Source organism: Gallinula chloropus (genome assembly GCF_964237585.1).
Source record: "Gallinula chloropus genome assembly, chromosome: 5".
Taxonomy (NCBI): domain Eukaryota; kingdom Metazoa; phylum Chordata; class Aves; order Gruiformes; family Rallidae; genus Gallinula; species Gallinula chloropus.
This window is the reverse complement of record NC_140090.1, coordinates 40,138,535-40,165,513: the sequence shown is the minus strand read 5'-3', so window position 1 is coordinate 40,165,513 and position 26,979 is coordinate 40,138,535. Positions and strand designations below refer to the sequence as shown.

Here is a 26,979-nt window from a genome sequence, read left to right as displayed (position 1 = left end):
ATTTTTTAGATGTATACATGCAAATAGAATCATCATACTGTCTCTTCTACTGAAATCTTCATGCTTTAGGTAAAACCTTACTGGGAATAAAAGCAAAGAGGTTTTCCTTATCTCTCACACCCTTGCACAGTCAGCTTTTGTGCCCCTAGCTGAAGCGGATTCAGGCCATTCCTAAAGGTCGCTTACACCGCCTCCTTAGTGCGAGGCACTTGCCTACAGCAAGGTAACACCTGAATTCACTGCCTGTGCAACTCTTCTCAAGACAGGGTCTTGGAGATCTCTCTGCTGGATCTCTCTGCACACATCTTATGCACTGCAGCACAGAACAGAAAGGCTAAGCCCACCAACTGGTGAAATCTTTATTAAAGGCAACCAGAGCAGTAGAATTCTTTACAACTTGTATCCAATACCATATACTTCCTCTAGCAGGGGAGATGAGCTGCATGAAACAAAGATAACTCTAGTGTGAAATTCTACTACCCAAAACCCTGCGATGGTGTGGGCCACCCAGGTTAAGCGCCTGCTGGAAACATACACTAACTAGTTTTATCTGAAAGCTTCGATGCAATACATGTCATTGAGCAGTTCTGCATTTAGAGGACAGCTTTCCATATTTCTTCTGATGCCTACAAGCAACACTCACAGAACACACATAGTAACTTACCCGCTGGTCACCACCCTCTCTGCGAGGATCAAGCTTTTTTGCAAAGTGTCTCAAATTGTCGTAGTTATGGAAATTGCACAAAGAAACCAGATCCTGCAAATATTTAGAGAACACACATGATTAATTTGCATATGACAGTCAAATGCATAAGATATTATAATACTACTAATAATAATTGTGTTTTACATCATAACCCAGTAACTTAAACAAGTAATAACAGAAGCTTATTTAATAAATCAGTACTAATCTCTGTAAGGCCTTTTGAACATAACATAGTGATATAATTAAGTTCTAACAGCACCTTGAAACTCCTGAGTACTACAATACAGGTAGCAATTTGCAAAACATCTGTTTTAAGATACTTTTACTCCAGCTATACTTAAGGAACAGGAAGAATATTCCTGGCTAGTCTGTTAAATTCAATCAAAAGGATTAAACAAAGAATTAAAATCATGTCATACCTTTCCATCTGACTTACAACATGAAATATGAGAGTTACATAATTTTGCTCTGCTGTTGTGTTTTTAAAAGTGAACATTGCACCGGGTTACTTGTATGCCATGATGACCTATCAGTTTTTAGGTCTCGTTCTAACACAGAACAAACGCAGTAAATCTTTCACTTGACCTTCTATAATTGTATGTTTAAGTTATCAAGTACTAGACTATTTCATAAGAAATATTTTAAAGCACGTAAGCTAGAATTGATAACTTCCTAGTACTCTTAATTTACAACAGTGCAGATGTTAGATAAATAGAGGTATGAAAAGATTTAACTGCTGCTCATCCACATGAACTAAACTCTTGCTTACTGCAAATCCCACACTGTTGCAAATAGCCCCAGGAACTGAAGTCTATCCAAACTAACACCACTGCTGCAGCTTAACAGTTTTCACTACTTTAAAGCAACAAACAAACAACAAGAAAGCCCAACAAGAAAAAGCCTGGTTGTAGCTTCAACCTCCCATAAATTACCAATAACCCTACATTTCCTATAGGGGTCTAGCCAGACTACTGTTATTTTATTTTCTGAGACTCTTCCCTCCCATTTACAAGTACTTGATCAGTATTACAAGGGGTTTTAGGATAAAAATAAAGACACAGGGTTTTTTACATTCTCCTCTCCCGCAAAACATCTTTATTATCACAGTACTCCACAAAAATCTCTTCTGCTTCTAATTCTGCTATCAACAGACTATCCAGAGTCCTTTCCAAAGCAAGAGAGAAGGAAGGGAAGAGCTTGCCCAACAACAGGATCTGACATGAGACCGTTTATTATGTCGCATTATTTACAAAAATCTGCTTTAAAAAATATCAGAACAGCAGTATGTCAAGGGAATCTTTATCTTTTATTGTAATGAAGTAAGAGTTGCATTTCCAATGTTTTGAAAATTGTTAACTTTATGACCAGAGAGGAAAAAATAGTCTATAAAGCAAGCTCTACAGTTTCTAATGCAGCACACGGAAGACTAGGTCCTTCATTACTTCATGAAGTGCTCCTTTTCAAAGTTTTTCCACAATAAATTTCTTAAGTGATTTTGGCCTTGTATTTTCTAAGCACTCACTCCATTACAGTGTTATTTCTTATTAAAATGCAAATATCTCCTCTTAGCCTTCCACCCTTGGATCAGATGAGTCTTGCTCTGCACACTCAGAGCCACTACTGAATTCAGTTACACCTCGTCTATACTAACTGAAGCTCAGTAAACAAACACCAGCTGCAAAAGAAAAAGAAAACCCACAAAACCCAGGCAAATGTTAAAGGCAACGTTGCTTACATGACAAAAGTGAATTCCTTTAACACTGTTGCCCATCTTGTCCAAAGGCGGTGACCAGCACATCAAGCCCATGACGTTAGGAACAACCAGAAGAATCCCACCAGCGACTCCAGACTTTGCAGGAAGACCAACCTATGGAATAACCAGTGAATTACTGACCTCTTCAAACTTTCTTCACTACTGTAACACAATGTATTAGCATTGGACTGAGGATTATCATGCAGCATTTGTAACGCGCCAGTCTGGCAAGTAATTTAAGCTGAGGAAGTATTGCTACTTGCTTCTATTTATATAGACAATAACCCGAAGCACAGCTCGTGGCAATCCATGGAACATGATTGTAAAGTTATTTGCCCTCAGTAACACAGAGTCAGTAACACAGTGCAAAAGATAATTCTCATCTATTATAAGAAACAATTTTGACTAAGCAGGAGTACAAAAGTGTATCTGTGATGAACAGTTGGCAATAAGGTAGTACAAAGCCACATACATTAAACACCTTGACTGGAGAAGGTAAAAAAAAAACCCAGAAAGGAAACAGAAGAACCAGTCCATAAAGCCATAAAATAACCTACTTATTTACAGTCCAGATAATGGGTTTTTTTTTCCAATAGGAACCAACCTATGACATACTCCCATAGCTCAGTGAGTCAAAACATTTTAGGTCACACGAAGCATTGTCATTTTACTCATATGCAATAAGGAAAAACTAAAGAAACTCAAAACAAAATGCTGAAAATACAGTAAGGCACAGTACATCTTTGAATACTTACACATAAGAAACATACTGCCAGAAAACAGAAGCATGGCACATACAGCATGTATGACAGCCACTTTTACAATACACAGGAACAATTTATGAAACTAAGTCAATGAAGACAAAGTAACAGCCAGCCCTGAACATGCAAATCAATTGCACAGATCAACCTTCCTGGTCAGCTATAATTAGCATCTGTAAACTACTTACATGAAAAGCAAACTGCCCTGAGAAGTCATACATGCCACAGGAATGCATTAAGCTCAAGGTGTTCCGGACCGCTTCAGGACTCAGTACTCTTTCACCAGTGATTGGGCAAAAGCCACCATTAGCCAGAGTTGCTGCCATCACACTTGCCGACTCACATGTTACTTCTATTGAACAAAGCTTATGAAAGAGAAATTGAGATTATAAGGACTGATACTTCTAGTACAGCAAGGGCAACTATAGCAGGATCAACAACACATCTCTACAGAAATAACATTTCATAAAATAAACTGCAGCATAATGTTTGTTACAGGGACGCTAGTAGCATCAACTAATATGATCCAAATCTTCCAACTACAAAGATCCCAGCAACAGTGTTTGTAAGGCCTCTTAATAGTTTGGGATAGTATTTTACATGAGTTAGCATCTCCACTTGATTCCTCCCCCCACCCCCCTTATGTTCCTTTGAGAGGAAGAGGTCTGAAAAAGCAATCTCGGTATTTTGCATCTGTTTAAATGGAAAAGCCACAGAATGACTGGGTTTTTTCAATTTGTTTTGTGTGGCTGCTTTTTAAGCCTTAGAAGACCACACACATGTATTAAAAGTACATTTTAAAGCTGCAAACTCTAGCACATGCAAGTCTTAATGCCAGCACTTCCTGCTGATGCAGCCTTATTTCACCTTTCTCTCACATATGCTTTTCAATATTTTAATGATACAACCATATATATCATAGTTTCTCCCAGGATCCCTGCTTTGGTACAGACTATACATACTTTGGTGACACATCAGGAAATGTGATATGATGCCATCACCTGATGCTGCCTCATTTCTGCAGAAACCAAAAGATAAGTTGGTTTCAACCTGAAGCTGAAATGCTACTCTGAAAAGTACACAAGCTAGTGCTCCTATTCTTGCTTTTGCCAAACAGTCATTACATGATACTTCATGAAGTTACCTAAGCCAAGTTTGCATGAGTAGTTACTACCTGGAATTCTTATTTTCCGGGTGCCAAACTCAATACATCCTAGTCCAATCAACTGGAGTTGCAAATCAAGAGATTGTCAGAGACGCATCTAAAATGGCAACTGTGTTTTAAACATATGAAGTATTACATAATATCACCTACTTTGAAAAAAAGTGTTTCTAGGTTCTCAGTTTAAGCACCTGCATTTTATACCTTGGTTCTCTAAAATGAGAATAATCCATCCTGACTTTACAGAGACAATAGGAAAATAAGGTTATTCCTGTTCTGAAAGTGACAATTACACAGGGGAAGAAGAGCATCACAGAAAAGGCAAAGAAAAGAAATAACCAGCTTTTTAAGTAGAATCAGTAGACTGTTGGAAAGTAAGCCTTGTAAGGGGAGAAGAAAAGAAAACAGAATTGCCACTCATGTATGAGCTGCCCTCTTCTGAGTATGGAGGGAACAGGGGATTTTGCAAGGGAAAAAAAAAAGAATAACATGCAGTTGTGAAAATAGAGATCATAATGCACGAAAGTGAGGCCAAATTAAAATATATCCAAAAAAGTTAGGTTTGGCATTTCTTATGAATACCTTTCCACCCAGAAGCGCATCGTGATTTGAGGCAGCGTGATAGGAAGCATTTAAAAAGCATGTTTAAACAGTAAATCTGAATAAATTATCAGTTTTGTGTAACAACAGAAGTTCAGAGTAGACTGTTATCATGTACCTAGTTTCCAACTCAAGAGGAGGTCAACTAAGGCTAATCAAGTATGCCTCGCTTCATGAACAGTCACTCGATTTAAGTGCAGAGCAGGTGCGTCCCGACAAAAAACACAGGTTAAAATTTTCATTTAAAACCCTCTGTTTGTAATCTGTGTAAGATCAAGTCTCAAGAATTAAAACCAGATTCATATTAAGAACTAAACTCTGGATTTTAAGTTTGGGTTGTTTTGGTTTTTTTTTTAAAAAACAAAACAAAACAAAAAACACTCTCTCAGACAGACTGAATCAGTAACACATTTTGAGCTGCCTCTTGACAACTAAATTCAGCAGAGCTGAGTTGCAAATATTTTAACGTTGGGAAATCCTTACTGAGGACATTCCTTACACTCGCCAAGTTTTCATTTTGTGACAGTTGCAAATAACTTGCTGGAAGTGAAAAAGAAAAAAAATAATGGGGAAGGAGAGAATATACATGACTAGATTCTTTGTTTTACTCATAAGGACTCAGTTAAACAAAAAGGAGGAAATACTAATATTATTTCATTTATAACACTACCCGTGAGCTTCCAATACAGCATGCAGACACTCCTTCAGTTACAAATAGGGTTTAAGGTACTTCACAGTACAATAAAGAGCAGCAACACACAGAAGCCGAAATATTTTGTCAAACTCACTGAAGTACTACAAAGCATTTTAACCTTCTAATTACTACTGTTTTAAAGACTACTGCCAGTTGCATTAGCAATAAAGACACCCAAGTGCATTGCCTAAACAACAGCAAATCTGTATACAAACGTATGTAATTCACTTTCAAAGAGTTTAACAAAAGCTGACACATCTAACCCTAAGTCATCAAAGCCTGAGTATGAACAAATCAGATTCTACTGCTTACAGTAGTAATTCTAAGTCTGTAACGAGTCTCAATTTTAAAGTCAGTTACCTGAAAATAGAAGTCTAGTATAGCAACCATATCCGTGCCTTCAGGAAAGCACTAAGGAAGAAAAATAAAGAGAGACTTCAGGCAAAATTATTATTCTTTTTAAAATACTGCTTTTAGAGAGACATAAATTAAGCCATGCTTTTATCAAATTAACATTAGGCAGATTTAAAAGCAAATATTTATATAAATATAAGAAGTAAAAATATTAAATTATATCAGATTTAAAAATAACACAGTGCAGTAAGGTATTAGTATATTTTTCCATACAGCTTTCAATATTAAATCAGTAAACTGCAAAAGGCACCTAGAAGATTTATAATGTCATCTGTACAGCACAGATTATGCATTTTATGACAGATAAAGCAAGTTATCATGGGTATGATACAGAAAAAACATGTTATTCTAATAGAATACCATTAATAAGTGTCACGCTTTCTAAATGACAGCATGTGAGTAACAGTATGAAAACATATACGGCAATAATTTATGTCATACTGCACATTAAATAAATTAAAAGTCTTCACAGACTATGACAAAAACTCACCACACAGTCTTCAAAACACAGTGAAGAAAAGATACCAACCTTTTTCTCTTTCAAGTAATAGCCAATTGCAAAGTTTCTATCTCCACTCTCCCTTTCGGACTGAAACCTTAACAAGAAAAAAAGAGACAAGACAACCTGTCAAGCATCAAAAAAACTTCACTGCACTTGAGACGCAAAATGTAATTCAAGAAAACTGCCTGTAAAGGATACGTTCCTTCTGAACACGGACATCTTTCTAATGGGAGAGAAGTTACTCACGCCAGTAAACCCAGCCGGAGTGAACGAGCCTTGACATCCAGTGACACACAGCAGTGGTTACCTAATCAGACATAAGCCGACTTGGGGATAAGGCAAAGAAGCCCAAGACCCTACTCTTAGAAGTGTTTCTAGGAAGGCCACAGTGGAATGAAACATCCCGCAAGGAGCTGTAGTGAAAGGGTCATTCCCTGACACCACTGACCCCACCGGAGAGGAATTTGAGGATCAAGTTGCAAGTGAACCAGCACCCAGCCCAGCAGCTGCACTGTTTATCCTGATGACTTAAGTTCAGGATGAAACCTAAAGGAGGAATCTGCACGGGTAGGTACAAGGGCAGGTAATTTGGGGCCATTTGGTTCCTTTCTTTTATGTTAACAAAGCTCAGGAAAAACACTAGTTATCTCATTCTGCTTCTCTGCATGCCCATGCCAACTACCAACGTGGAAGCAATTCGACTGTATGGAATCTTCATGATTTTCCCAGTGCTGCCTCGAAAGTGCCCAAGACTTTTGGAACGCTATACATTGAGTTAATTGGGGAACTGTTTTAGAAAAGATTTTAAATATGCAAAGTCAAAAAGCATGGACGGTCCTAAACACATCAGACATGCCATCTAAACACGTGATATGCATCCATCAACATGCAGAGTTAAGTTTTTAACGTGAACACTAGGAAGGTAACAGTTGCACTTCCAGCTTTCACTGCCACAGCACCAAAGCGCTAAGACGGAATAATGACATTTGAAAGGGATAACCCACACTTCTACATGTGATGTAGCCACACTGGGGTCTCACACACACACGCGTGATGTAGCCACACTGGGGTCTCACACACACACACACGCGTGATGTAGCCACACTGGGGTCTCTCACACACACACACACACACGCGTGATGTAGCCACACTGGGGTCTCTCACACACGCACGCACGCGTGATGTAGCCACACTGGGGTCTCTCACACACACACAAACACGCGTGATGTAGCCACACTGGGGTCTCTCACACACACACACACGCACGCACGATGTAGCCACACTGGGGTCTCTCACACACACACACACACACGCACGCACGATGTAGCCACACTGGGGTCTCTCACACGCACACACACACACGCGCGCGCGATGTAGCCACACTGGGGTCTCTCACACGCACACACACACACGCGCGCGCGATGTAGCCACACTGGGGTCTCTCACACACACACACGCACGCGCGATGTAGCCACACTGGGGTCTCTCACACACACACACACACGCGCGCACGTGATGTAGCCACACTGGGGTCTCACACACACACACACGCGTGCACGCGCGATGTAGCCACACTGGGGTCTCACACACACGCGTGCACGCGTGATGTAGCCACACTGGGGTCTCACACACACGCGTGCACGCGTGATGTAGCCACACTGGGGTCTCACACACACACACGCGTGATGTAGCCACACTGGGGTCTCACACACACACACGCGTGATGTAGCCACACTGGGGTCTCACACACACACACGCGTGATGTAGCCACACTGGGGTCTCACACACACACACACACGCGTGATGTAGCCACACTGGGGTCTCACACACACACACACACGCGTGATGTAGCCACACTGGGGTCTCACACACACACACACGCGTGATGTAGCCACACTGGGGTCTCACACACACACACACGCGTGATGTAGCCACACTGGGGTCTCACACACACACACACGCGTGATGTAGCCACACTGGGGTCTCACACACACACACACGCGTGATGTAGCCACACTGGGGTCTCACACACACACGCGCGATGTAGCCACACTGGGGTCTCACACACGCGCGCGCGATGTAGCCACACTGGGGTCTCACACACACACACACACGCGCGCGCGATGTAGCCACACTGGGGTCTCACACACACACACACACACACACGCGCGCGCGCGATGTAGCCACACTGGGGTCTCACACACACACACGCGCGCGCGTGATGTAGCCACACTGGGGTCTCACACACACACACGCGCGCGCGCGATGTAGCCACACTGGGGTCTCACACACACACACACGCGCGCGCGTGATGTAGCCACACTGGGGTCTCACACACACACACACACGCGCGCGTGATGTAGCCACACTGGGGTCTCACACACACGCGCGCGTGATGTAGCCACACTGGGGTCTCACACACACACGCGCGTGATGTAGCCACACTGGGGTCTCACACACACACGCGCGTGATGTAGCCACACTGGGGTCTCACACACACGCGCGTGATGTAGCCACACTGGGGTCTCACACACACACACACACACGCGCGTGATGTAGCCACACTGGGGTCTCACACACACACACACACACACACACGCGTGATGTAGCCACACTGGGGTCTCACACACACACACACACACACACGCGCGTGATGTAGCCACACTGGGGTCTCACACACACACGCGTGATGTAGCCACACTGCGATCTCACACACACGTGCGTGATGTAGCCACACTGGGGTCTCACACACACGCGCGTGATGTAGCCACACTGGGGTCTCACACACACGCGCGTGATGTAGCCACACTGGGGTCTCACACACACACACACACACACGCGTGATGTAGCCACACTGGGGTCTCACACACACGCGCGTGATGTAGCCACACTGGGGTCTCTCACACACACGCGTGATGTAGCCACACTGGGGTCTCACACACACACGCGCGATGTAGCCACACTGGGGTCTCACACACACACACACACACACGCGCGCGCGATGTAGCCACACTGGGGTCTCACACACACACACACACACACGCGCGCGCGATGTAGCCACACTGGGGTCTCACACACACACACACACACACACACGCGCGCGCGATGTAGCCACACTGGGGTCTCACACACACACACACACGCGCGCGCGATGTAGCCACACTGGGGTCTCACACACACACACACACGCGCGCGTGATGTAGCCACACTGGGGTCTCACACACACACACACACACGCGCGCGCGCGATGTAGCCACACTGGGGTCTCACACACACACACGCGCGCGCGATGTAGCCACACTGGGGTCTCACACACACACACGCGCGCGCGTGATGTAGCCACACTGGGGTCTCACACACACACACACACGCGCGCGTGATGTAGCCACACTGGGGTCTCACACACACACACACACGCGCGCGCGTGATGTAGCCACACTGGGGTCTCACACACACACACACACACGCGCGCGTGATGTAGCCACACTGGGGTCTCACACACACACACACACGCGCGCGTGATGTAGCCACACTGGGGTCTCACACACACACGCGCGTGATGTAGCCACACTGGAGTCTCACACACACACACACACACACACTTACACACACACACTTCTACATGCTATGTAGCCACGCTGGGTTCACTGGAAGGACAACTTCAGTTCCTGTATGTTTTAAGCCAAACACACCCTCTAGTATTACGGATGAAATGATGTTTTTAATGCTAATAACTGATCTTTGCTATACGCTCAAAATGCCAACTGTCAGTTGAGGCATTTTCCACTTCACTCCTATTAACTAAATAGAAAATACTTACGTAGCATTACTGAATCCAACATACTCATTACCAGCCATTTTATTCATGAACTGCATCACCTGTAGGAGACAGACAGGAGGGGGCGGAAAAGGAAGCTAACATTTCAACATCATCAAGTTGTAACTGAAGAACTTTCAACCCAGCCTTACCCTAAACCTCCTAACAATTTTACAAATGCAATCCAAACCAGTAAGCCTTTAAACAACCAAGTACAGATAAAGACAAAGCATTTGGAATTACTAAAATTTCAATTGCAATCCCCTTGCCATCTAGAGAACTTTACCACTCAATTTAGTTTAAAAAACAAAACCAAAGAGGAATGTTGTAACATTAACTTACGTAGTCAAATTTTTCTGCATTATTTGCTCCTTGCTGCAAGAAAAGAAAAAATAATTTACAAAAATTGTTAACATAAGGAACAAGTTAGTTCACTTAACAGTATTAGGATTTAATACATATGACTAAGGTATGAGGCTAATTAAGAACAAGGTACTACAATCATTTCATACATTAATGAGAAAATTAAAGTGTTAGATAAGTAAGTCTTTCATTATCCTTTAAATTAAACAATCCTATAAGACTCTTATCAAACACCTGTATGCTGGAAATTAATTTAAACTGAAAAAGGTATGCTTTATTTTAAGTGCTCTCTAGTCAACTTTACGTGCTTGTCATAAGTAAACTTAGTAGTTAAGTTTAAAAAAACCAAAGTAACTACAATCAGGATAATTATAACGGAAACACTAACTTTTTACAGATTAGTAACCCAAAGGTATACTTGTGTTACCAACAGAGCTGAGCATAAGAAAGTTCAGGCTACTGGAGTTAAAATATTTCTATGGCTAGCACTCGTACTAAGAATTTAGAATGAAGACTTAAAATAAAGTGTTACCCCTTACTATGAAAAGAATTGCATTTAATCAAAATAATCTGCTTTGATTAATATCTGATTGAAGCCATACCTATAAAAAAATCAAATACTTAGAAAAATGGAATTTCACATCACAGGGTACGTAATTCTGCTAACAACTAAAGGAAAAAAAAAATCTAACTCCAACTTAGTAAGGATGCTCATGAAACTTAAATCTTGGGGTTGGTTGGGTTGGTTTGTTTCAGGGAGGATAAGGGGTGTTATTTTGGAGTTTCTTTCCTCCGCCCCCCTTTAAGGAGATTCTCAAATTTAGTAGCTGCCAGTTACAGATATATTAGTTCTTTAATGGTCTCTGACAGATGGCCTTCCACCAATTCCTACAGCAAGGTGTTGAAAGAGGGGTGGGAGGTAAAAATTAGTGCATGGTGGTGTCTACTGGGAGGAGTTTTTAATGTTTTGCAGTAGCGGAGTAGAATTTTTTGAGGGAGTTTTAAAAAAAGGACAGCATTACCTACACAAGTGGAAACAATGTATCTAGAAAAGATACTTTCATAAAGATTTTTAGTGCTAAACTTACTGTGTTTAGATAACAAAATTCTGTTTAACATAAACAATTCCAAGACACTACTTGCATGGTGTTTAGGATGAGAACGGGGAAGTGGTAAAAAAACCTGAAGCTTTTTATCAACCAGTATTTTACTTAATGAAATGCGTAAAGCCAGTCTCATTTCCCACTCTGAATGTGGATTAGGGTGTCGCAGATAATCTTTGAAGCCCATGCATCAGCTCATCTACAAGAGGATGTGCAGTCACACACGTACGATCGCTAGCTGAAAGGAACACCACACTGTTTTGTCAATATTATGCACCAGTGGCTACCTTAGGCTCAAAGGCTAATAACCTTACTATTAAAGGCAATAAACTCTAGCTAATCTGCAATAAGATAAAAAAAATCATGATACATTTCATCAAAATGTTCCTGTATAATATACCAGAACACAAGTCTTAAAAATTTAACTCCAAATCTGTTCAATGAAAAATAATTAAAAGAAGAAATTACCAACTTCATTGAACTGTTGCAGTTGTCAAAATATTCCATAGATCCTAATGCTGTAAAATATGTAACAACATTTAAACCACAAAAACCTTTTCAACCTTTCAAATGCACAATGAACATCTTTTTCTGGGAAAGTGGGTCAGCATTAGTTATGGGATGCTGCATTGATAATTGTATGGTTAGACATGTATAATAAATTGAAACAAGTTCTTCTGTTAAAAAAAAAAGGAAAGTGGGAGGAAGGGATCATGCTTTCTGCAAAAATATAAATACATAATACTTCAATTTTTTTGTTCCCAGTTGAAAAAATCCTTAGCCCTTCAACAAAAACCTGGCTTTAACAAGCAGCACATGAAATTGGTGGGCAAAAGACTCAATGCAAATTTTACACATCACTTTGTTATAAAAAAGGTTTCTTCTTAAAATTTACATCTAACCTCGTATTTTGGGAAGAAAACCTTCTGTATACTAACTCTTGCCTTTGACGTTCCACACACTTGTATAGGTACTTGATATCACAGACAAAAGCACTGTTACTGAAATTACACTGCTCATATACCTAAAATATTTGCCTATGTAATAACATTACCAAGACCTCAGTAAGGGTTTAACACAATGGGTAACTAAACCAGAAAACTTTGCTTCCATACAGTCGATGGCTAAAAAACCCAATATATTAGTTTCCCTCTTTCAGCAGCTGACAAGAGGTACACTGCTGCTCCTAAAATGTTGAAGAGACACAGAGGCAACATTTTGTGATTAAAGTTCACCTGCAAATATAAACCCCTAACATTCAGAACACTCAGCAACTTTTGCAAAACAACTAAAACAAATCTAAGAGACAGGAAAACTTCTGTTCTTGCACAAGCGCTTCTAATTTTTGCTCGACTGTATAAGCCTGTGAGGTTGGGGGCACTGCAACAATAGTTCTTAAAAAGCATTTTTAAGTTCAGATGTAATCCATCTGTCTAGCACAATAAAGGAAACGTTCCATGCACTAACTCCACAAACACTCAGTACAATTACTGGAACATATGTTTATATACACACCTACTGTATACATGCTTGTGTGTATATACATATGAAAAAACACTTCTAAATGAATACAAAATGAAATTGAAGCATTTTGATAGGCAGAAAATTCAAACTTCCAGAAGACAGCTGAATACAATTTTGTAAGTGCTTAAAACCACAACAAACTCTATAGCTGTCAATCATAAATTTGAATTTTTTGACTGTGTCAGGTTTTAGTGATCTTCCCTTTGAAGAAAAAGGAAAAAAAAAAAGGAAACAAGGTACTTTCATTATTTGGATTTCTTCTAGGAAAATATAAGCAACTCTAGAAGTTGCATGCCTATATATATATGTACATAGCAAAGAAGAGACCCATGGATACTTACCAGAGCTTTCAACAACAAAATTGGGAAGTATTTTTTAGAAGACTAGTTACTATTAGCCACTTTTCATTGATCAGCATTCAGCATTTACATGATTATATCACATTAGCTCATACCACGTGTCTCTTGTTAAAATGTTTCAACTTGGAATCTAAGCCAATCTAATAAAAAACATCTGGATCACGAGAAGTTTATAATCTTATAATGGACAGTTATTTAAAAATTAATTGCTGGAAAAATTTTTGTAGCCAAATTTATAACCTAACACTATACTGTGACAAAAACATCCAGAAAAAAAAAAAGTAACACTATGCCAGAGTGCAAGAAAATTTTTTTTTTTACATTTTACATTAACATAACTATTAATGTCTTTATTTTAGTTTTCTATACTTACACATGCTTTTATTTTTATTTGTTAATCTGGGCCTGTTCTCTGAGAACTCGTGTCTTGACTGCTTAGCGTGCCATTTTCAGCTCTGAAATACTTGAGAGCACACTGTCACAGACAGTATTTGACCCACTAAGACCAACACTATTATATTCATAATACAAAAATACATGTAAGAATTACTTTTTGTGTCCTTCAGCTATTGAATACTTGCAAATGTGACCACTGAATACGTGCCATTTCAAATATCACTACTACATATTCTATGTCAAATAACATCCAGTACATCTGAGGTATACTAAAAGGCAAGTGCAGAATAACATGAATGTAGGTTCTATCCAAAATTAGTTACTACAAGAAAACGAATATCCCAAGATGAGAGGAAAATTCACCGAAATAAAGACAAGTATCTGGCAGAGAAGATCACAACACCAACACGTTTTCAAGTGGTATGCATGAACATTTACACATCAGTCTATCAGGAAGGGTGACTGGAGCAGTGGCATAGAGCAGTTAAGCTAAAGCTGTACTATTTATTGTAACTATATTGTCAAATAAACCCAACAAGCCATGCATTTTCTCAACCCTCATATATGGTTTCTTAATAACTGTATCCTGAGAGCAATCAGGCCCTTGGCACGGCTGGACAGGCTTTTCCACCATTCTGCCTCATTGGTTTTATGTCTTATCAGCATACTTAGAAAGCTCTGAAGTTTATCAGATGCACCTCTATGTTTTGAACATAAACAGCAAAGCTTTCATTGCATTAAGTTTTTTCAGGGTCAGCAAGATGAGCTTTTTCATTTCCTCGTACACTGCATTTTTCGCAAGGTCCATGAACATTGCTGTGTCTCCCAACATGCCTAAATGCTTCCCACATTAGCTCATTACCATAGGGAACCTCCCTCCAGCGAGTGTTCAAGCCTATCCTCACTGTGTAAGATCCTGCACAGGGTGGCACTGATGGGATTTACATGCACCATATTGGGCAAAACCTTTGCTGCTACACTAGGAAACCTTTTATCTACAGATGGGATCTTGAGGCCTACAATAAACATTACTTAAGATTAATCCCTTATTCTTTTGTGATTCTTTCCAGGCCATCTGCCTTCCTCTATTTCAGTCTGGACCCTCCCTCTTCATCTCATTTGCACTACACTCCCCGGTCAGTAAAAATATGTGGAAGTGGCCAATTGCTGACACAACCACTGATATTCCTGGAGTTGACACGCCTTGGGAATTGAGTTCCAGTTTTAAGAAAAAAAATAACAGATCTGAGCCTTAAAATTTATCTGTACTACAGGCAATGAAGACTTTTCCCAGCCAATGTGATGTACAAAAAGCTGTATGCCCGCAGAGCACTGAATCCGTGCTGAATCTGTACAGGAGCTGATTCTTCTTTTTTTTCCAAACACCTGTATTTCCCTGGAGACATGGAAGAATTTACCATTTTACCTAAAATCATTTTTTCCACAAACTCCTGTAATTGCCACTACGATTTTCTTTTGATAACAATTATTTGAAAATGGTTGTAACTGTGTTATTTAGATGACTAGTAATAAAGGGAAATGGCTGTACAATCACAAACAAAAGGTCCTTGGGGTTTGGTTTTTTTAAAAATTCTATTTCGTTAGAACTAGCCCACAGGATGTCCTTTTGCTGCAGCATTTTTACTGCAAATACATGTTTTGAATTGCTGGAACAGTCTGTGGACCGCAGTGTGAGTACAGTCAGAACAGAGCCATGAGTTAAGGCACCGAAACGCAAACAGATCACAGCTCCAAGCACGTCAGTAGGAGAATCGTTTAAGCTGGTAAAAGCATGATACGGTCACACTTAAGCAAGCCAAACAAGCGTACAACTTGACATGCACAGACACTTTGTTATTTATTACTATGAATAGCACAGGCTAAACATAACACTGCAGTTTAGGTCTATGCTCTGTTCCAAGGTATGTATACCAGATTCTGAAGAGAGCTGGGAACTGGGTACTTGATGCCGAGAACCCCTTTTTCCCCCCTACAATGTTAACACGGTACATATTCTGACAAAGGGACTACTCCCAGCATGGTCTCTTACCCAGGAGTAATTGTATTTCATGTCAAGTTCTAAGGGCCATCGTGATCAAGACTGTAACAGCTGAAGAGCTGCTACATTCAGTACAATCTATGTAAATTTTGGAAGACTTTGTGTATCGATTTCTCAGGAAGAGATAAAATGACTACCCAAGGAGGTAAATGCGTTCTTAACACAAAAACATAGCAACAATTTATTCATAGGTATCAACATGCTACCATTAGATAATTATGTCACCCATGGAAAATTCAACCATGTTCAATAAATCCTTGATTTTTTGGGACTCTAGGAGCCATTCAGTGTCTTCAAATATACAGAAGGAATAGCTTACACAGAACGAATGCAGAGAACTGAGGGCAAAACATGGGTTAATGAAGCCACCTCTTCCAGAAAAAAGTATGTCTTAGGTTAGATTGAATATAAATGTGAATTGCTTAAACCACTGAATAGTTAGTAGGAATAATGGTAAGTTGCAGAGTGCAAAGTTTTTTCACTAAAAATCCAACTATTAACTAACTTTGTATCCATCTATGTATCTTTCTTTAGAACATGTTTGGTTGTGTTAGTTATTAAAATGATAAATGGCACCTCAGTGGAAGCAATACATAGAATAATCTACGGTTAGTCACATTGAAAACAAATGATGGAGTGTGGTAAGTATGATATGTGTCCATTAGACGTGCAGTTACCACATGCAAAAACACCAGTGCAATGCAATACTCTCTGTAAGAACATTACAGAAAAAAAACCCCCAAAACACCCAGCAAAAAAAATAAATTTAAAAGTCCACCCAGTCTTCTAACAAATACCACAGTTGCATGCAGTAAACAAATACATGTTATCTACTTAGGAGTACACCATTTACCAAGAACTACGTGCCTTCTGCAAGAGGCACATGCTTGTGTTCTGCCTTATGACCAGTAGACATGTTGTAGTAGGACTAACATTTTGACAGTTCAGACAAATGTGCTAAGTCAGGGTTTAAAATTCACTATTATCCAAGTGAATTTCAATGCTCAGTCAACCTTTAAAAAAATATTAAATGTGAATAAATTTACCTGTCACACTTAAGGCCATTTTCTTTCACCTACAGCTATTAAAGATAAATGTCTTTAAGCAGGAGTTCTTACACCTTCTTTAAATACAAAATAACAGAAAATCATGATCTAAGTAATTTTAAAGTCAACATTTTGGAAATAGGAGGTAGGGAACACTGTAGTCAACGGTCTTTGAAGCATAACCAAGACAAAGGCCGTAAATAAGCTGTAAATAGACCCCTGAGGTAACAGTATAAAGTTTTCTAGTTCAAAACTCCAGGGGACTGACATGCTCCCCTTTTTACCAGTGGCTACCAAAAAGAGGCAGAGAATACAAATGAAGTTATCTTGCAAACATTAGCACTATGTGGAATTTACATAATTTCAAACTTCAAAATATATATACGGCTACTCTAAGGAAAAACAAAACATAGCTCTCCAAAAGTCACAGGATCATGTATTAAAGATGTTCAGTCATTACTCAGCTATGATTTACTGGCAAAAATCCAGGTAACTTTCCAAAGACACTCATTTAAGAAAGCACATTTAATGCTCCAAAAGAAACTACATAACACAAGTTAAACATCACTTAGCTGCAGTATGTTAATAGCAGACAAATTCAGTATTAAGACTGAGGTGCAAATACAGCTGCAGTGCTCCTGTACAAGTTACAGTATCTTCTTCATACATTTCTTCTGCGCAGCAAGAAATACTCTTTTAACTTTACGCTATGCAAGAGCATAGACATTCACAAACATACTTCTGAGCGCTAAAAAGTATATTCCTCACGACATACTCTTAGCATTTAACAATATGAGACAATTCTCTCAAGAGAATATGAAGTGTTGTGCAGTTAAAGAAGGAAACAAACAAAAACCAGAAACACTGTGGGAAAAGAGAATCTCTCAGCTGCACTGTCACTTTTCAAAAATGGCTAGTCTAATATTGCATTTATTTGGAAGTGATAATATTTCCGAAACATCAGGAATCACATACATAAAACGTAACCAGTTCGTACTCTGTACAAGAAACTTTTTCTATGTTCTATTAATATACTCTGAGGGAAACTAAAAATTAACTTTTTACCTTGATTAAAGATGTGATCACAATTGCTCCAGCATTCACCATAGGGTTATGAGGCCTGTCTGTGAAACAAAGTTTGCAATTAGAAATGTATCCCAAGACATATTTGTCAAACAAAACCACTGAAGTGTTTAAGTGAAAAAGGATAATTATTAATGTATGAAAATACTATGAATATGGAATAAAATCCTAAATTTACAAAACTGTAACCCAACCTTACACACAGTTTTTTGTAATTCTGAGCAAAGCATTTTACAGCAGAGTGTAACTGAGCCTACCGCTACTTAACAGTGCAGTAAATTAATTAGTTTGGCATCATTTCTTTTTGTGAAAATTTTCAATCCCCTCCACTGCTCCAGGATTTGATCAATGCAACATTTGCAAGTGGAAAAATCCCTAAGGGACTTTCCAATTTTTCTCCAACTTAGCAAGTCTCGGTGATTTTAAGTGTGTTCAAACAAGTCCTTTAGAAAAAAAAGGGACTGCCAGTTCTTGAATTTCCTTATTGCTGCACATAAATACAAATTCTTTGTTCTTTTTAAGAATCAGAGGTTTATGCTGACAGCTGTTGAAATACAAATAACAATTTACATCCTCACTAGAATTTAACTTACTTTATAACTGACTTTCACATACCTACTATACTTAAGTTTTTCATCACCAATCTCTGTATTAAGAGCATTTTTACATTCCCAGTCATTTTTGGTTGCCCATGTGAACGTATCTTTTTTTTTTTTACCCCCCTTCTTTTTCCAGCTGTCTAGTTTTTTAAATAACAAGTCTTCATTCATCAATATCTACATCCTACATTTATTATTTATTTTTAACTAACATTTTTGCTGTGCCTTCTAACCAGGATGTCGATTTTTGAGGATTCTGCTGTCTGAAAACATCGATGAATTCTCAATATATTAGTACTGCAACAGGTTTGAACTATTCCTATTTGCTGTAACTATGTTTATTTCCAAATTTGAAAAATATTCATTTTAAAAAAACCCACGCACATGCACACCTCAAGGAACTTGAGATGATTGCGTTTTGGAGATTAGTCTGATATTCACAGTACATACATCTATTTTCACATGAAAATTACACTGGTCATGGTCAATGGCACTTCACCATCTATGACTATCAGATTATCTCCAAAAACTCATCAGATTTCTTTTCATACATTTCAAAGCCAATATTAAAAGAAACTTAAAAAAAAAAATCAAGTTATTCTATTTGTAAAAATGTAAACCCCATACCTTCTGTTCAAAAACAGTGAAACTGACCTAAAACACAAACTTAAAGTCTATACACTAGTTTTAAAGTCGTTAGTGCCACTCTCTATCTCTCCACAACAGACTCATGAATTGTTCTCATTTCATCAGATTGTACTTAAGATCCACCTATATGTTCTACTTAAGTCAATAATGCAAGTAACCTGCAGTCAAATATATTTTACTTTTGATTAAAACCAGATTCTGAGTAGGAAAAATGTAGCCACTCCATAGATTCCTAGCTCTGCCTTCTCCCTATGGACCAAAAACCTGAACACCAGTCAAAAAAATATTACCAGTCATATGAGTATTCACAGCTAGCCTTTACCTAGGTCGTCAAAACCTTCCAACATGTCAAATCCTCCACCTCTCCAGGTATGTCGTTGCTCCTATATGACCAGTCTACCCTAACAACCAACCACTATGTCCCAAGCCACAGTGTAAGACCACCAGCCCTTGTTAACATTTTCATTACCAAGAAGAATTACACTAATCTTCATCTTTGCAATTGCTCCTTAAGAGTTTTAAGTGGCTACCAAGGGAAACACTAACCTCCCCTTCCAATTGCTCCTTGGGGTCCTACTGGATCCCACAGCACCTTGGTAGCCCTCCTCAGTTTTGCAACGTTCTCCTTGAACCAAAGATCCCAACTCTAGACACACAGTCCAACACAATAAGAACACATTTTCACACTCATTTCTTGCTCTAGCTTTGCTTCTCTTTTTCCACCTTACTCCCACATCAGGTCAGGTAACATTCCATCCCATAACCACGTTAACAACTTAATCATACACAACCCATTTTCAAATCATTTTCTATAAATGGTTTGCTCTTGATGCTTCTGCACATCTCTATGGTTTCAATCTGCCACACAGCATAAAGCAAAAAATCCCCCACAAAACCCTGCAGCTCCCAAACCCTAACTCACACATATATTTAAATAAAAAGGATGTGTAGTGTTTATTTTACATTCAGCAACTCAAAAGCTTATCAATGTGACAAGTCCATGCAACAGAATATACCCTCAGAAATTCTACTGCATCTCATTTCCTTGAAGATGCCACCACTTACCTTTAATGTCACAATGAGTTCTTGGTTACCTTTTCCTCTACTCTTAAGATTCCTGTCTCTCACTGCTTGAACATCTCAGTCTACATGTATCAGTTCTGATCACTTTAGAACTAACATATCAGGTGCTGACCTCACATGAAGAATGGCAACAACCTTCTAATTAAATGAAACATGGACTTTCCTAAACACACTTCTGAAATGAAGTTGCCTTACACACACACACCCCCACACCCCCTGACAAGTCAACAAGGACCAATCATTGTTGCAGCTTCGACAGCTAAGGCAAGATGCAGCAGCCTGGCATACCACACACTAACAAAGCTCTTCTCTGAGGGTCTCTCCTACTGCTGCCTAACACCACCACATCACACTAATTTAACTGGGGTGCCCTGATTAAGTCTAGTGTTGATTCAACAATTAGTCTCTTACAGAAACAACCCAGCTAAAACTTTCTGAATACTAAAGATATTCTTCTCCTCCAACACAGCGCTCTGTTTTTCCTGTGGGAAGGAGATACTTGTCTAGAAGAGCTGTTCACATAGAGATCTGAGATATATTTAAAAGGTATACATAAATGCAAAATTTGAAAAAACAATTTATTTAGTTGCTTCTCTCTCCACTGAACATCACTACTGTATGGTGAAAAGTAAGTTTGTGGGGTTTTTCATACCTCAAAACTACTTGTCAATGAGCATCACTGCTCTAGCAACCTGCCATGCAACTATTCCATATGCAGACTAGACCTTTTCCCTAATAAGCTCAAATTACAGTGCTTTTCCTCTGCCAGTTCTTTGACCTTTTTTGTCCACTATTTGCCTTAAGCCATTCTTGTACAACTGGCTTGCAGTCTTTGGGCACAGAAAACAAGAGGTTGCCACCCACAGACAGACATTTTAATACAAAGAACAGATCATCATGGCAAATTCCTTCTGAAATGACATCAAAATGTGTTTGTCCAACACAGAAACATAAAGAAAGAATTCCACCTCTGATTAACAAAATCCTTCAACAGACTAGTTTCCTAGCAATCACTCATCCAATTTCAATGCAACATTTATTACTTGACTAAGTTCTCCAAACCATTATATTACTGGGCTAATTCTACAAATAATTATCAGCAAGACAAGGTCCCATGTATGAATATAAGATATTAACTGTACATATTTGCAGGTACTCTCAGATATTTTACATTATGAACTGCACAGGCATAAAAAACCCTCCAAACTGCTTGACAATTGTAAGTTATTCCCGATGCCTCTTTCAGATTCATTTTACTATGTAAAACTGATTAATTGTTTGATGGGTGGTATGTTCCCTGCAACTAAGAAAAGGGTTTAAAACTGAATAATCACAAGTCTGCAGAAATTTCCAGATTTCCAGTGCACAGCACAAATGTTACTAAAAATGTATGTGATTCTAAGTAACACTTCAAGATTGCACCTTTTGCTACGATTTAAAACTGTTTTGCAATACTCTCCATTTTTTCCAGCTCACACCTCAGTGCTAGTAAAGTACAAAATGAAAGAATGCCCTGGTTTAGGATTTGTTAATGTAATTAACTATAAAAAATACCTTCTGATGCCTATCTACCCAATTTCAAATACCTGCGTATCACTTCATAAAATGCTGATCACAAACATGAAATTCACCTATACCGGAATAATTAGAAAGCAAATAGATTAAGTACCTATACATTATATGGGTTTTCTCAAATCTGATCTTCAAAGTTCATACTGCCAAACTCTCTCCACATCCACATCTCATACATCAATTTAAAACTGCCAGTAAAGTGTAATCCCTTCTTCCCTAGTCCTCCTCCACTCACAGAAACTTGATTTCCCTTTCTCTCCCTGTATCTGAAATGTTCCAGTTTATTAGGCTTCTACTTTCTGGTTTAGTCTTTTGCTTGAGGCTGTTCAGGTCAACTCTAACTCATTTTTCTCATATTGGTTCTATTAGCCATGCAAGCACATCCTTAAAAATAAAAATTTCTATCATGAGAATTAGTCCTATTAGTCAAACTTTCAATAATCCCAATTTTTTTTTTTGCATACCAGTCTTCTTCACACATATGACACCCTACTTATAACAGGAGGGAAAGCAAAAACAGACAGCAGAGCCTTCCTGGCAATACGTTGGTACTTCATTGCCATTTACTAACATTATAAAAAAGAAATAAATTGTCAAGATTATTTTGTCTGTTACTTTGGAAATATGATTTTAAGGTATATATTAAATACAATTATGTCTTATTTATATATTAATAATATAGATGCTCTAGTCAGAATTCAATATGGTCTTTGACAAAAATATCATCCAAGCCTTATGCTGTTAATTAAATATTAATTGCAATACCATGGCAACAGAAACATTGTCTGTTCTCTTCCTGAGAAAGATCTACTAGAAGAAACATTGGCGTTTCAGAGATAACATCCAGTATTTCCTCTAAGGCTCCATGAGTCATCCATCTCAGGTTTCTGCCATGTTTTACAAATAACATTTTCATGCTTGAGGTTTAAAATAATACAGGAAAGAAAGAATCTAGATCAGTACCATACAAGAGATTCTTGCTAAAGCACTCGTGCCACAGGAAATAAAAAAAATTAAAAATATCCTTTTGAATCAGTAGCCAAATTCAGTTTAGAAGAGCCTGTGGAAAGAAGTGTTCAATTTTGCCTTCTGGGAGGGAGCCAGCGCTGGTCTTTTGGCATCAGCGTGCTGAGAACTGACACAAGCTTCTCATGATCAATTGACCATCTTTGACTCTTTCCCCATCATTTTACAGAAGGCATGATTAGGGAACACTTGGCTTACCAACTGAACTAAATAAACAGACATTTCAAACACCTGTATTATCTAAATCTTTTGTTTTATCTTACAGCTTAATACTAGCAATCAGGCCACAAGTAATAAAGCATCATTTATTAGCTTTCTAAATTAGGCAAAAAGCAAGTGACAATTGATAAGCCTACCCTGTAGACAGCAAAATATTTTCACACACTCTCTAATGAGAAGACTTAAGAGGATGCAGTAAAATGAGGAGACTGAAAAAATCTGCATAGCTTGTTTTACAGTTTTCTAAAATAGAGTATTTGCATTATTAAGTCTTATGTATCTCTTACCATCTTCATTCAGGAACAGTTTGTTGAATCTTAATCCACTGGGCTCTTTACCAACGTATCTGTGCACATACTCTGTGCCAAGATCATTAACAGCAATAGCGTATTTCAAAGGCTTTACGCAGGACTGCAGACAAAACGGGACTTTGGTATCACCGACAGAATGCCTGGGAAAAACACAGACCAAGAGCTTTGAAATCCCCTGTTTGTCAGCTGTGACAAGTAAGAGTTAAATGTTTTATTTATTATCTAACATACTAGGAGTATTAACAAGAACATACCCAAAAAAATGCGTATTTTGAAGGCCCCATTTTAAAGAGCAAAGCAAAAGATTTTAAGGTTTTAATAACTGCCTCCATAAGCTGAGCATAACAGTCACTTGCTGGCGATTACTGAAGATGTAGCAAAATGAAAGCAAGTGCAGAAACAGGCTTGTACCAGAGGGGGGGGAAAAAAGAAAAAAGAAAAAAAACCCAAACACCTCAGAGCTCTAGTATCATACTTGCCCTACTCAGCTGCAAACCACATACTCAGTAGGGTACAGCTGACCTGAATATAGCTACGATACATATTTATGTCTATATAAACAAAAGTGAAATCCAATTCAGGTTTGGAATTTGAGGGCAATAATTAAATAGCTGTATTTACATTCCATTTGATAATGTCCTAAGTGTTTTATTACGGTAACAGTCAGACTGCATCAAGGAATGACTCACAGAAGCAGCACATGCCCCATCTAGAGCAAAAGGCTCCAAGCAACTACTTGCCTGATGGCAAAATCAGAAGTGCACTTGCTGCTTTTCTCTGCAGAATGTGTGAGAGGCTCTCACAAAAGCATTCTGACGTTATAAAGTAGAACAGTGCACAACACTGAACATGACAAAAATCAGCATTACAAAAAGCTTTCATTAGTACAAGTTATACTATCCAAAGCAAAGCAAAATGCTCATTTTAAATACTCAAAAAGGAGGATACTTTTCCTTTTAAAGCTGTTTCACTATCAATGTACTGTATTTCAGACATTTAGTCAGGGAGCTGAAAAACATTTATCTGGAATATATCAAACACCTAAAAATTATGGTACTCTGAATATGCAGTATGACCACAGCCAACTGCAGGGCAGCAGATACAGGCAAGGTGATCTCTTACATTGCCCAGTTTCACAGATGGACACAGAGTATGTTCTCTTCTCAGCTAAATGGTGTGAGATACTCCTTTAGATTGGGACTCATAACTCTCTCTGCTACACTCAAAGAAAAGTAACATCCTAGTTATAGCTAAGACCTACATAGACCCTTACAGAAGAAAGTTTAATAAACCTGAAAGTCAAAGGCACGTTAAGTTCTGTCAAGTTTCCATGTCTTCATTTTCCTTGTAAATAACATAGGTCTGAACATCTTCAGCAATGATCAGATAATAATCCTACAGTAAGAACATTAAAATGTGGAAAAGGAACTAAATTTCAAGTATATAACCTACAGAAAAAAAATACAGCTCAAGGCATAGATACTATTAGACAAAGCTCTTCAACTTCCGAAGACTAATACCACGCAAGCACTCTGTCTATCTTTCCCCTTGGTAATCACTGAAACTACCCACAGCTTCATTATTGCATTTGGATCTCAAGCACAATACAGTCCAGCCTTAAATACAATATTTACAAATGCTATGTGTATAATATTTTATAAAAATAGCAAAGTAATTCAGTTTAAGCAGGGAAGTTGAAAAAAAATCTAAGACAGATGACAATGGTTTTACTTTTTAACCCCCCCAAAAAAGCTTTTTCTTCATTGAACCATGAGGTATCATAAAGTGCTGGATATGTCAGATACTGTAAATAACTGAAACACTAAAATCTACAAGTCTGACTATACCTCTGTCCATCCACTGTGCAAAGTGACACACCCCACAAATCAGGGCTGAACTTGGCCAGTTGCGGAATATAGTCAGCAACCTATCACAATGTAAAATAAACACAGAGACATTATGATATTTAACCATACGTTAAGATATATTAAAATTAATGCCAATGCAAAGAATGCACAAAGTACAAACAAATCATCCCACTAATAATCATCTAGTAAATCTAAAACTTCCTTACAAATTATTATATTCCCTAGATCATTATAAACTGTTCTTTCAATTAAAGTATTCAACAGATTCTAAGAGCAATCAGTGTCCTGTATTACAGCATGTTTAACAATTTCAAATCACATTAAAAAATTTATCTTATAACAAAGTTCAGGGGGTTTCAATTACCTTATTTGAAATAAGCACTGCAGTAAACTTTAATTACAAACATAGGTATAGCATTGACAATTATTTCTGTCAAACAATCCAGACAGTTCTGTAAGTAGCATAATTAGTTTATAAAGTAAGTGTAACCTGACAAATTACATGGCAGTTTTATTATTTATGTGAAATAAAGAAACACCACCACAACTTTTCTCTAACCTAAAGACTGTAGACGATCGTTAAGATGTAAGGAGATGTATTTCTAAACCTGTTTACAGGTTACAGACATAATTGAACTTCTAAAACTATTTTATCAGGTTATCAGTTTAACATTTTGCTGAAGACATTACGAAAAATCTACTTAAAGAACCTATTTGGTAAGCATTGAGAAATCTATACATTTTGAAGTCAAGTTTACAAACAGATTACCTTTCCTCCAGACTGTTTTTTAGCACTTTCATACAGCTCATCAATATGCGAAGTAAACGACATAAAATCTGGAATGACAAACTTCCTCCTGAAAGCTTGAGTAAGCAACACAATATTACTTTGTACACACCTGCAAAGAGTTAAAAGAGTCTATTAGTATTTTGGCAAAGTATTGCCACAAGGCCTACTCAAGTAGCAGCAACATGCTATTTAAATAAGGACCATCAGTACCTTGAAGTTACATACCAACAACAGGCCTTTTCTATTTTCCACTCCATACATTATAAAGTGAAAATTATTTAAATTGGCTTATTGAATTATTTTTTATGCTTTGTTATTTAAATCCTTTATTCAAAGTTTCAACAGTAAGGTTGTACTGCAAGGTACTATCAATTTGCCATTTGAGTAGCATCTAAGCTGGCAAAAGGGACCTACGACTCCCATTTCTTAGGATGAAGATGTGTACTGGCCATCTAACCCAGCCTTTGTCCAAAGGAGCACTGATTTCAGAGTCAGATCAGACTTTGGAGGTTCAGGGTTGT

General features: G+C 38.5%; 1 protein-coding gene across 2 annotated transcripts in view; it reads right to left on the bottom strand.

Moving 5' to 3' along the window:
- GLS (glutaminase) overlaps positions 1–26,979 on the bottom strand; it is a gene marked incomplete at its 5' end in the record, with an annotated part of 64,463 nt that overhangs the window by 24,048 nt on the left and 13,436 nt on the right. For both annotated transcript variants that reach the window (XM_084264371.1, XM_084264370.1), the window contains 11 exons: positions 665–757; positions 2,442–2,573; positions 3,409–3,585; positions 6,037–6,087; positions 6,620–6,686; positions 10,413–10,471; positions 10,752–10,784; positions 18,325–18,383; positions 23,777–23,940; positions 25,648–25,727; positions 26,438–26,567. In XM_084264371.1, the coding sequence (XP_084120497.1) occupies positions 665–757; positions 2,442–2,573; positions 3,409–3,585; positions 6,037–6,087; positions 6,620–6,686; positions 10,413–10,471; positions 10,752–10,784; positions 18,325–18,383; positions 23,777–23,940; positions 25,648–25,727; positions 26,438–26,567 (1,045 nt within the window). The remainder of the gene's footprint in view (positions 1–664; positions 758–2,441; positions 2,574–3,408; positions 3,586–6,036; positions 6,088–6,619; positions 6,687–10,412; positions 10,472–10,751; positions 10,785–18,324; positions 18,384–23,776; positions 23,941–25,647; positions 25,728–26,437; positions 26,568–26,979) is intronic.